The sequence below is a fragment of the Mauremys reevesii genome, linkage group 13 (assembly GCF_016161935.1).
Source record: "Mauremys reevesii isolate NIE-2019 linkage group 13, ASM1616193v1, whole genome shotgun sequence".
Classification (NCBI taxonomy): Eukaryota; Metazoa; Chordata; order Testudines; family Geoemydidae; genus Mauremys; species Mauremys reevesii.
The window spans coordinates 5303208-5316109 of record NC_052635.1 but is presented as its reverse complement, the minus strand read 5'-3'; the positions used below and the strand labels follow the sequence as shown (position 1 = coordinate 5316109).

General features: G+C 54.8%; 1 protein-coding gene across 2 annotated transcripts; it reads right to left on the bottom strand.

The window, feature by feature from the left end:
- Positions 1–222: 222 nt before the first annotated feature.
- On the bottom strand, positions 223–12589 carry LOC120380560 (leukocyte immunoglobulin-like receptor subfamily A member 6). 2 transcript variants are annotated; one of them, XM_039498374.1, is made up of 8 exons: positions 12100–12589; positions 11258–11554; positions 9988–10278; positions 8986–9291; positions 7782–8360; positions 7211–7552; positions 6769–6876; positions 223–1033 (listed from the first exon to the last, which is right to left on the bottom strand). In XM_039498374.1, the coding sequence occupies exons 2-7, from the start codon at positions 11370–11372 to the stop codon at positions 6776–6778; spliced, it is 1734 nt and encodes a 577-aa protein (XP_039354308.1). In that variant the 5' UTR covers positions 11373–11554; positions 12100–12589; the 3' UTR covers positions 223–1033; positions 6769–6775. The 2 variants fall into 2 exon arrangements, with proteins under 2 accessions (XP_039354308.1, XP_039354309.1); XM_039498375.1 differs by lacking the exon at positions 8986–9291.
- Positions 12590–12902: the final 313 nt, after the last annotated feature.

Sequence of the window (12902 nt, the reverse complement as noted above, 5' to 3'; positions counted from 1 at the left end):
GAAACTGACGGCAGTTTTGGAATTGCCGCAAAGCAGAGGGTGAAACACAATGCAGGAGAATCCAGCATCCCATATACAGCACAGCAGGGCAGAATGGAATAAAGGGGATGGTTAATGATCAGGATCAGGTTCAGGGGCTGGTTTAATATCTTGGTAGCGCCCCCTTGCAGGGGGATGTGAATTCACCTCTCCCCCCCGGCTCCCCCGTACCCCATTCACTCTGTCTCTTCCTTCCCCAGGGCTCCGATGTGTCCACACTCCTGACCTTCCCCTCCTCTGCGATGCCCTGAGCACTGGGGAAGGGGAATGGAGCATCGGGAACAGAGGGGATGCTATGCCGTGAGGGGCTGCCCCGGCACATCCAGGGAGCCACTCGGTTAGGGGCAGGGAGAGAACCCAGAAATCCAAATCAGGGGCCCTTTAACAATCACGGCTCAGACACCCCAGCCTGGGCCCTGCCCCTGTGGCCGAACATCCAGCTGCCCTCATACACACACGAAGCGGGGCCCATCCCCTGCAGCAGGGGGCAACAGGGATACACACACACACGGAGAAGGTCCCATCCCCTCCAAGAGGGGGGTGACAGCGACACACACACACACACACACACACTTCCTACCATTCTTAACCTTTATCACTGTCTCTTGCTCTCGCTGCATTTGCTGTTCCATTAACATTCATTCTCCAAGGACAGGGACTAAACTCAATTTCAATTAGAAAGGCATGACTCTTTCTGTCCCAAACTGCGCAGTTCTGTTGCTGGGAGGAGAAAGGAAACATTGAGCCCCGGGGAGAAGCGGCTCATGAAGAACATCCTTCCCACCTAGGGGAGTCGGAGGGAGCTGCCCATGGGCGATGGGTGATCACATCAAGGGGAGAATGAATGGAAGGTTCTACCAGGCCAGGCAGCTGCTGTGGGGTCTGTGGCAGGGACACTCCCTGTGGAGAGACAGATCCAAAATGCAAAGAGCCAAAGGGGAGGTCCTGGGGAAAAACAAGACTTCTTTTCTGGGCTCCGGGCTCCCCGGGGAACCTGTAACAGAGACATAACAACAATGAAAAGGCATCAGCCCAGTTCTGAGTCTGATGCTGCGACATCTGAAATGTCCCCCCGCACCATCTCCCTTTGGGATGTGCCACACGCACTGCTCTTCTGCTGAGATCCCAGATCCCTCCACTCCAACCCCTACTATGCACCTCGCTTCCACATTGGGGCAGGACCCTTCTGCCTCCAGCCCCCGCCCCTCTGGGCACAGCCCTGGCTGCAACTCCCACTGCTCAGAGAATCATAGGCTTTAAGGTCAGAAGGGACCATCATGATCATCTAGTCTGACCTCCTGCACCTCACAGGCCACAGAACCTCACCCACCCACTCCTGTAATAGACCCACACCTCTGGCTGAGTTACTGATGTCCTCAAATCATGGTTAAAGACTTCAAGTTACAGAGAATCCCTCATTTACACTAGTGAAAACCTGCAAGAGACCCATGCCCCATGCTGCAGAGGAAGTGAAAAACTCCAGGGTCTCTGCCAGTCTGACCTGGTGGAAATTCCTTCCTAACCCCAAAAATGGAGATCCGTTAGGCCCTGAGTATATGGGCAAGACCTATTGGCCAGACACCTGGGAACGAATTGTCTGTAGTAACTCAGAGCTCTCCCCATCAAGTGTCTTGTCTCCATCCACTGGAGATATTTGCTACTGGCAGTCGCAGATCAGCCACGTGCCATTGTAGGCTGTCCCATCATACCATCCCTCTATAAATGTATCAAGTTCATTCTTGAAGCCAGTTAGGTTTTTTGCCCCCACTGCTCCCCTTGGGAGGATGTTCCAGAACTTGACTCCTCTGGTGGTTAGAAACCAGCCAGTTTAGATCCATTTGTCCTTGTGTCCACACTGGTGTAATTAAATAATTCCTCTCCCTCCCTGGTATTTATCCCTCTGCTGTATTTATAGAGAGCAATCGTATCTCCCCTCAGCTGTCTTTTGGTTATGCTAAAGAAGCCAAGCTCTTTGAGTCTCCTCCCATAAGACAGGTTCTCCATTCCTCAGATCAACCTAGTAGCACTTCTCTGCACCTCTTCCAGTTTGAATTCATCTTTCCTAAACATGAGAGACCAGAACTGCACACAGTATTCCAGATGAGGTCTCACCAATCCCTTCTATAATGGTACTAACTTCCTGTCTCTACTGGAAATACGTCACCTGATGCATCCTAGGACCGCATTACCCTTGTTCACAACCACATCACATTGGTTGCGGCTAACAGGGGAGTTTGAGTGGGAGTTCCCATTGGAGGAGCCAGGTATTTTGTGTTTTGCGTCTGTCTTTGGGGTGCTTGTGTCTCTCTCTGTCGGGGCAGACTGCTGAGCCCTGATTAGGGGGCGGAGCTAGGCGGAGGAGGGGGCCTATAAAAGCGGCCGCCCAGCCAGGCAGCGGCACAGCTGATCGCAGCGGCCCAGGAGCCGGCCAACAGGGCGGCTAACAGGGGAGTTTGAGTGGGAGTTTACAGGGGGAGGTGGAAGGGGGCGGCGCCGAGTCCTCCGTGGTCCCCAGGTTGCAACGCCGAGCGCGGCTGAGACAGCAGCAGCCATGAGCCAAGCTGTGGAGGATACACTGAGGATGAGAGCATGCAGCAGCTGTGGTATGTACATGGTCCTAGCAGGGGACCCAGAACAGTACTATGTATGCATGAAGTGCCGCCTAATAGACGGAGGATAGGTTAGAGGACCGCACTGTCCCCAGGCAAAGGCAGGTCTACGTGATTGGGGATTCCATACTGAGAAGGTTGGACAGGCCTGTGACCAGGGCCGATCCAGAGAACAGAAGGGTGTGCTGTCTACCGGGCGCTAAAATAAGGGATGTGGACCTGAGGTTGAAAAGGATCCTAAGAGGAGCAGGTAAGAACCCTTTGATCATCCTTCATGTAGGAACGAATGACACGGCTAGATTCTCGCTAGAGAGGATCAAGGGAGACTATGCCAGGTTGGGCAAGACGCTCAAGGAAATTGAGGCTCAGGTGATCTTCAGTGGGATCCTACCTGTCCCTAGGGAAGGGCGCCAAAGGGGTGACAGGATCGTGATGATTAATAGTTGGCTGAGGGAGTGGTGTTACAAGGAGGGCTTTGGGATGTATGGGCACTGGGAGGCTTTTGGAGACAGACAACTGTTCTCACGGGATGGGCTCCACCTAAGTAGGGAAGGAAGTAGACTTCTAGGAGGAAGGCTGGCTCATCTGATTAAAAGAGCTTTAAACTAGACACTGTGGGGAGATGGTTGGGAGAGGTCCAGGTGCTCTCCACGCCAAATTTATACATTGGGAGTGAGAACAACAGGAGAACAACAGATATAGCCAGAGGGGGACGGTTAGGTGTAAGGAAGATGGGGGGGACGGATACTACATCAACAGGTCATACTGGTAGTACTGTGTCCCTACCAAGTTGGGTGAAAAGGGTGAGAGGAGCCAAACAGCAAAAATTAGGATGTTTGTTCACCAATGCGAGAAGCTTAGGTAACAAAATGGAGGAACTGGAGCTCCTGGTCCGGGAATTGAAACCGGATATCGAGGAATAACCAAACATGGTGGAACGGTAGCCATGACTGGAGTACAGGTATGGACGGGTATGTGCTGTTTAGGAAAGACCGATGCAAAGGTAAAGGTGGGGGAGTAGCATTGTATGTCAATAATGAGGTGAAATGTAACGAAATAACTAGCAATGCAATGGATAATACGGAGTCTGTTTGGGCAATGGTCACATTGGGGAAGAAAACTACTAGAGCCTCCCCTGGGATAGTAATTGGGGTGTGCTATAGACCGCCGGGATCTAACCTGGATATGGATAGAGAGCTCTTTAATGTTTTTAAGGAGGTAAATACTAATAGGAACTGTTTGATCATGGGGGATTTTAACTTCCCGGATATAGATTGGGAAACAAATGCTAGTAATAATAATAGGGCTCAGCTTTTCCTAGACGTGATAGCTGATGAATTCCTTCATCAAGTAGTTGCTGAACCGACGAGGGGGGATGCCATTTTAGATCTGATTTTGGTGAGTAACGAGGACCTTGTTGAGGAAATAGTTGTAGGGGACAACCTTGGCTCGAGTGATCATGAGCTAATTAGTTTCAAAATAAATGGGAGGATAATCAAAATTGCATCTGAGACTAAGGTTTACTATTTCAAAAGGGCTAACTTTACTAAATTAAGGCGACTAGTTAGGGAAGTGGATTGGACTAACATATTTAGGGATCTAAAGGCAGATGATGCCTGGGGTTACTTCAGGTTGAAGTTGCAGGAGTTGTCAGAGGCATGTATCCCGAGAAAGGTAAAACAGCTCGTAGGTAGCAGTTTTAGACCGAGTTGGATGAGCAAGTGTCTTAGAGGGGTGATTAAGAAAAAACAGAAAGCGTACAAGGAGTGGAAAATGGGAGGGATCAGCAAAGAAACCTACCTTATTGAGGTCAGAGGGTGTAGGGAAGCGGTGAGAAAGGCAAAGAGCCGGGTGGAGATGGACCTAGCGAAGGGGATTAAAACCAATAGCAAAAGGTTTTTTAGCCATATAAATAGGAAGAAAACCAAGAAGGAAGAAGTGGGACCGCTTAAAACTTTAAACGGAGTGGAGATTAGGGATAATCTTGGAATGGCACAATATCTGAACGAATATTTTGCCTCGGTCTTTAATGAGGCTAATGAAGGGCTAAGGAATAGTGATAGAGGGACTGATGGGAATGAAGATATGGGGGTAGACATTACAGTATCTGAGGTAGAAGCCAAACTTGAACAGCTAAACGGAAGTAAATCGGGGGGCCCGGACAATCTTCATCCTAGAATATTAAGGGAATTGGCGAGTGAAATTGCAAGCCCGTTAGCGATGATTTTTAATAAATCTCTAAACTCGGGGGTTGTACCGTTTGACTGGAGATTAGCTAATATAGTTCCTATATTCAAGAAGGGGAAAAAAAGTGACCCGGGTAACTATAGGCCTGTTAGTTTAACATCTGTAGTATGCAAAGTCATGGAAAAAATTTTAAAGGAGAGAGTGGTTATGGACCTTGAGGCCGATGGCAACTGGGACAAATTACAGCATGGATTTACGAAAGGTAGATCATGCCAAACCAACCTGATCTCCTTCTTTGAGAAAGTAACAGATTTTTTAGACAAGGGAAATGCGGTGGATCTAATATATCTTGATTTCAGTAAGGCGTTTGATACGGTACCGCATGAGGAATTACTGGTTAAATTGGAAAAGATGGGGATCAAAATGAAAATCCAGAGGTGGATAAGGAGCTGGTTAAAGGGGAGACTGCAGAGGGTCGTATTGAAGGGGGAACTGTCGGGCTGGAGGGGGGTTACCAGTGGAGTTCCTCAAGGTTCGGTTTTGGGTCCGATTTTATTCAATCTATTTATCGCTGACCTGGGAACCAAGAGTAGGAGTGGGCTGATAAAGTTTGCGGATGACACCAAGTTGGGAGGTATTGCAAATTCGGAAAAGGATCGGATATCCTCCAGGGAGATTTGGATGACCTTGTAAACTGGAGTATTAGTAACAGGATGAAATTCAATAGTGAGAAGTGTAAGGTTATGCATTTAGGGATGACTAACAAGAACTTTAGTTATAAGCTGGGGACGCACCAGTTGGAAGTAACAGAGGAGGAGAAGGACCTAGGAGTCCTGGTTGATCGTAGGATGACTATGAGTAGGCAATGTGATGTGGCCGTTAAAAAAGCTAATGCGGTCTTGGGATGCATTAGGCGAGGTATTTCTAGTAGGGATAAGGAGGTGCTAGTCCCATTATATAAGGCGTTGGTAAGACCTCATTTGGAGTATTGTGTGCAGTTTTGGTCTCCCATGTTTAAGAAGGATGAATTCAAACTGGAACGGGTACAAAGAAGGGCCACTAGAATGATCCGAGGAATGGAAAGCCTGTCGTATGAAAGGAGACTTGAGGAGCTCGGTTTGTTTTCTTTAACCAAAAGAAGGATAAGAGGAGATATGATTGCACTCTTTAAATATATCAGAGGGATAAATACCAGGGAAGGAGAAGAATTATTTCAGCTCAGTGCTAATGTGGACACGAGGACAAACGGATATAAATTGTCAGTCAGGAAATTTAGGCTTGAAATTAGACGAAGGTTTCTAACCATCAGAGGAGTGCAATTCTGGAACAGCCTACCAAAGGAAACAGTGGGGGCGAAGGACCTCCATGACTTTAAGATTAAGCTAGATAAGTTTATGGAGGGGATGGTATGATAGGATAACTGGCTTAGTCAATAGGTCAATAAAGTGCCACACTGGTAATTAGTACAATGGGTCAATGATAGGATATTGTTAGCCTTTTTCCAGAGGGTCTGGCTGGAGAGTCTTGCCCGCATGCTCGGGGTTCAGCTGACCGCCATATTTGGGGTCGGGAAGGAATTTTCCTCCAGGGTAGATTGGCAGTGGCCCTGGAGGTTTTTCGCCTTCCTCCGAAGCATGGGGCAGGGGTCGCTTGCTTAAGGAGTGGGTGGATCGGCTTATGTGGCCTGCATCTTGCAGGAGGTCAGACTAGATGATCATAATGGTCCCTTCTGATCTTGAATTCTATGATTCTATGATTCTATGGTGGCTCATTGTCATCCTGTGATCAACCAATGCATCCAGGTCTTTCTCCTCCTCCTCCAGCTGATACGTCCCCTCCTTTCTTACCTCTTGGCTCTCGCCATAAAGCACCTGACACTTGAACATCAAATATGCAGCACCAAGAGGCAGCCAGCCTTGAGTGGGACACCTACCTTCACTCTAGCAGCAGCGGTGGGTGATGAAGAAGATGAGGGTGTTGATGACAAAGAAAGAGCCCCCCACTGCAAGGTCTCTGGCCAACGGGAAAGTGACGCACTGGGCTGTGGACAGAGGGGAATCGCTCCTGAAATTTCAGGCGCATTGGGATCTCTCCAAGATACGCCCAGCTGGAGATGACTCCCCCGCTTGGCTTGGTAGGGTTCAACTGCCCCTCTCCAGCCCTCAGTCAGTCTCCTTTCCTCTTTGCCTATCCCACAAAGGTGGTGGCCTGTGTTATACAGCAGATCAGATTACACAATCCCATGGTCCCTTCTGGCCTTGAACTCTCTGACTCTTTCCCATGAGGGGTACTGGGATCCAGACATGCCACTATCCAGGAAGCTGGATATAGAAGGACTGGATTATATGGGATAGGGCTGGAAACTATGAGTTCACCTGTCACAGTGAAGTTCCCGGTGACATTCAAGGCCTGGCTTCTGGGGGACGGGATCCACCTGCCGCTCATGTTCACCTCGTACCCGCAGCTGAATTCCCCGGTGTTGCTGGGACTGGCTCGCAGGATGCTGAGCACAGAGAAGTTCATAGAGCCGGTGCTGGGCTCTGTGGTGCTGATCTCAGACCCCGCGTCCCCGGGGATGATCTCAGCTCCATCCTTGTAGAAGTGAAACCTTCTCTCATTGGCGTCCCCGGGGGCTGCACAGGTGATCAGCACAGGGAGCCCCTCACTCACCACTCCAGATGGGGGATCCATGCTCAGTACTGGTTGGGGAGGGGGATCTGGGGGGAGCAGCAACAGACAGGGGTCAACAGGGAACCACAATGCTCAACGTGGGGAAGAGGACAGCGGGTGAGAGGTGAGGAAGGGGCGGCTATACCATCTAATGGGCACTAGGGGCAGCAGAGGGTGGGAGTGGGGGGGCGGCTGTACTGTATAATGGGCAGTGAGGCAGCGGGGGGCGGGGGAGGACTGTCTATCATGTAGAACAGGGGCTGGGGGGGTCCGTACCAGTCACGCTCAGTGGCACCGGGTCGCTGGGGGGTGAGCGGAGGTGGCGCCCGTGGAGCTCTGTGCTGTACCCACACCGGTAGGTCCCGCTGTCGCTGGGGGTGACGTTCAGTGGGAGCTGTGGCCCCGGCGGCTCTCGAAGTGCCTCCCCGTCTCTCAGCACCCAGTGGGCCCGCGGGACGAAGGGCCCAGCGGGGACGACGCACTCGGCCGTCACCGTCTCCCCCGTCACGTAGAGCGGGAGGGGTGGGATGAGCCACAGGGACGGGGCGGCTGGTGCTGGGAGCACGGAGACGGAGACGGGGTCGCTGGCGTGGGAAGTCAGTGCCCTCCCCTGGATCAGCTCTATGTAGGCGCAGGAGAAGGACCAGGTCGAGTTTCTGGTGTTGTTGGCTTCAAGATCCATCCACCAAATCCCAGCGTTTCCCGTCAGGGATCCTAGCGGCTCCCCGATCTCGTAGAGCCCGTACTGCACCGGGGAGGCACCGGGGGGAGCCGAGCAGTTAATTTCCACCCTATCTCCAGCCACGTAGGCTGGATAGTCCGGAGACAGGGACACCGAGGGCTTCCGGGGGGGATCTGAGGGGAAAATGTGCCTCAGTGTCGGCCTCTGGCCACAGAGGGTCGCCGAGCAGCACAGGGGGAGCTGGGGATGGTGGGTCTTTGCCCCCCAGCTCCTGCCAGAGGCCTGTCCAGGGCATCCCAACCCCCAAAGGTCAGAAACCTTCTCCCCATGGCCCAGGTCCAGCGAGCCCAGCCCGGCTTCTCTCATCCCCTTTGTTCTCTTGCCTCCTTTGGCTGCTATTGCACAGCCCCTTCCTTCCCCCTTTGCTCCCCCGACGTGGGTCAGGCTGTAAGAGCCGGTGTATTTAGACCCCAGTGTTGAGCCCCACTGCCCACGCCCCACCCAGCCTCCTCCTGTCTGACATAGGTCCGCTACGGGGCAGCCGAGTGAAGCGGGGGGGGGTAATTTTTGCCTAAATCACTTGGTGGTGGCAGCGATACCGTCCAAGGATAAAGGAAGGATTTGTGCCTTGGGGAAGTTTTTAACCTAAGCTGGTAGTAATAAGCTTAGAGGGTCTTTCATGAGGATCCCCATGTCTGTACCCCAGAGTTCAGAGTGGGCAGGGGACCCTGACAAGCCCCGTCAGCGGCTTCTCTCTCTCTCCACCCAGTGCCACCCTCCGAAGGGCCGTTCACTCACCCTGCACCAGGATGTGGACGGGGTCGCTCAGCCCGGATGGGATCTCCCGCCCCGATTCCAGGAACCAGTACCCACAGCTGTACGCCCCGGAGTGGGATGGGGCCAGGGGGGGCAGCTGGAGGGCGCGGCTGAGCTGGAGTGGGTCAGGACCAGGCATCTGGGAATCTAGGTTCTGACTGTCCTTGAGAAACTGGATCTTTGACAGCTTGTGGCCCCCAGGAGCTGAGCACGTCAGGGTGATGGAGTCACCGGGGATGTAGCCGGGATGGGACGGGGACACAGAGAGCTGGGGGGCAGCCGGGGGGACTGGGCGACATGGGGAAAAGGGACAGGGGACAACATGAGACAAGGGGAAGCCAAACCAGCCGGGGCAGCAGAGACCCACACACAGGGCAGGGCTCATTCCCTCCAGCAGGGGGCGCAGGGACACACACACACACACACACACACACACACACACACACACACATACACATGCACGTGCACACACAGAGGACAGGGCGCTAACCCTCCAGCAGGGGAACAGGGACACACACACACAGCAATAGTAGGTTGCTCGCTCTCTCTAGCACACACACACACACACGCACATACAGCAGGACTCATATCCTGCAGCACGGGGCACAGGGACACACACACACACACAGACATAGAGCACTAGTAGGTTGTTATCTCTCTCTAACACCCCCTCCCCCACAAGCAGTAGTATTTTGTGTCTGTCTGTCTCTCTCTCTCTCTCTCTCTCTCTCTCATACACACCAAGCAGGGCTCATTCCCTCCAGCAGGGGGCAGCAGGGACCTCTCACATCCCCCCCCGCCCCAGCCCCTCCAGCAGGGACACCCCCCCACCCCCGGCTGTTCATGGTGATGGTCCCTATCAATCATCTGTTTCGCCTCTTCCCTGCCACCCTCGGCTCCCAGCGTGTCCCCGGCCCAGGGAGTCGCTCTGCGGCGGAGGCTGGAGGCTCCTGCCCGCGGGTCCTGCGGGGAACATGGTCTCACCCAGCACGGAGATGGCGACGGCCCCACTGGGGGGGGATGAGATCTCTCTCCCGGACTCCCACCTCTGGTACCAACAGGAGTAGGTCCCGGCGTGCCCCGTGCCGATGCTGGCGAGCTGCAGTGTGGGGCTGTCGTTGAGCAGAGGCGAGGGGAGCTCCCCTCCGTCCTTGGAGAACTGAACCGTGGCCAGCGTGGGAGCCCCAGGAATCGAGCAGGTCAGAGCCATGGCTTCTCCCACCACGTAGACCGGGTGTGCTGGGCTTGCGGTGAGCTGAGGGACAGGCAGGGGGCCTGAAAGAGATGGTGAGGGGGAAGGAGTCCTAGGGGATTCAGGAGTACCCAGCCCACTGTGGGTCAGTGCACTTTGGGAGCCATCACCTTTAGGTTACAGGGTCACGGCTAGTTGTCACCTACAGATACACCTGCCCCCATCTCACCAAGGAGACGCCTTCAAACGGCCACAGCTGACAAGCCAACCATGGGGTGCCGGCTCGGAGGAGGCTTTGAGCTGGGGGGTGTCCCCTGCTGGTGAACCTGCTCTAGCCTCATCTAACAGAGCTGGGTCTCATCCAGCCAAGGCGGCTCATGCTCTGCCATCCCCAGATCCCAAATTCACTCCCCACTGCCCGGGGCATGACCCAGACCCAACCTCCAGAGGTGCGGGCGGTAGCTAGCATGGGACTGAGGTTTCCTCACCACAGCTGGGCGGCAGGGATGGTCCTGGTATGACATGTGCTAGAAATGAGTGGAATGAGAAAGGCCGGCTGGATGGGGCAGGTGAGTTTGTATCTCCAGCGCAGCTAAAATGTCTCATCCCCTGGTTTAACCCACTAGCCCCCACTCCCCTCCCAGACCTTAAGATAGAACCCGGGAGTGCTGGCTCCGAGCCCTAAGCACTAGCCCCCACTCCCCTCCCAGAGCCAGGGATGAGACTCAGTTGTCCTGGCTCGCAGCCCCTCGGCTCTAACCTCTAGACCCCACACCCCTCCCAGAATTAGGGAGAGAACCCAGGAGTCCTGGCTCCCAGCCCCTCAGCTCTAACCACTCGCCTCCACTCCCCTCCCCTCCCAGAGCCAGGGATGGAGCCCAGGAGTCCTGGCTGTTGGCTCCCAGCACCCCCCACCCACACACACACACACACACTTCTCCCCTTGCCTGGGGCCCAGAGAGTAAAGCGGAGCAGGTGGGGGCCTCTGGCCCCAGTATGTCCCAGTGGCTGCTGGGGGAGAATTACCTGGTGCCCCCTCCTGGCCAGACTAGTGAGACTCACCGATCACAGCGACAGGCACGGGGGGGCTCTCCCGGGAAGGGATCTCCCGGCTGGCTCGCAGGACCCAATAGGCACAGCTGTACTCACTGGAATCTCCCATCTCCACTGTGAGCATCTCCAAGGGCCCCGTGGCCCCTGCAGGCAGCTCCTCGGGGGCCTGGCCTCGATGTCTCTTGTAGAACCTGTATCCAGCCACCTCCTGGCCCCCGGGAGCCGAACACTCCAGGGTCACCCGCTCTCCCCGCACGTTCACAGGGTGCTGGGGGCTCAGAGAGAGCACAGGGGCTGGCAGGGGCTCTGGAGCGAACGGGGAGAGGAATCAGTGACCAGGGCCCTGCCCTCAGCCCCCTCAGCTGATCCTGAGAACACCCAACCCACCTCCTTCTGGTTCCTTTTCTCCCACCACCAGATACTTCCCTCACCCCCCGACCCCCCGTCTCTCTCCCTGACAACCCAGGGGAAAGCGCCGCCTGGGAGCTCAAAGGGCAGGGATGTAATTCAAGCCTCAGGAGCCCTATGGGAGGGGGGTCAAGATGGTTACATCCCTGTTTCACAAAAGGGGAAACTGAGGCACACAGCGTGACAGCCAACTGAGTGGAAGGGTCAGGAACAGAACCTGGGAGTCCTGTCTTCTAACAGCTTTTCCTGCTCCAACCCACCTTAGACCCCACTCCCCTCTGAGAGCTGGGGATGAAACCCAGGAGTCCTAGCTCCCAGCTCCCACCCCAACCATCAGACCCCACTCCCCTCCCAGAGCTGGGGAGAGAACCCAGGAGTCCTGGCTCCTAACCCTCCTTTTGCAGCAAGAGGAAAGCCGAGATCTCGACCCCGGTTCCCATTACCTGTCAGGAGCAAGGTCACTGCATTACTCAGCCGAGACTGGGAGTGGGGCTGTCTTGGGGGGCTGCTCTGGACCCGATAGGAGCAGGTGAAAGTCCGGCTGAGTTCACTGTTCTCCGTGCTGATCCTCCAGGTCCCATTGCTTTGGGACCACAGCCTCTCCCAGCTCCCACTCCTCTGCTCATAGAAAATGAACCCCAGGGCCCCGGAGCCCCTCGGAGCAGAGCACCTCAGCTGGACCTGCTGCCCCCTCACTGGACTCGGGGGGCTCAGAGACAGGCCGGGGGCTGGGGGAGCCGGGACCGGGGTGGGCGGCTGGGAATCTGGGAAAGGAGGGACTGTCAGCAGGGTGGAGAAAGAGGAGGGCAACAGCTGGGGTGCAAGGGGGGGGGTCAGTCACCCCAGGGTAGGGAGCAATGGGGTCAGAGCCCCAAATTCTGAGTGTCTGTAACACAGACTCCCCTTCCCCCACCCCCTAACCGTCCTGGGACCCCACTCAATAACCCAATCCTGGCCCCTAACCTTCCTGGGACTCCACCCTACACCCCACTCCTGCCGCCCAACCCTGCTGGGACCCCATCCCTCTCTTTCCCCCCATTTCCCCTCCCTCTCAATCAGCCCTGGTGACCCCCAGACAAGCAGTATGGTCTGCATGTTGCTTGTCTCCACAGGGACCCAGGGACGACTGACACCTCTGGAGACCCAGTGCCCCAAAAGCTCCCTTGCCCCATATGAAGCTCCCCCCGCCCCATCCTTGGCTGTAGAGGGGTGGACTCATGGGGCCTCCTTGTGGCGATACTGGGAA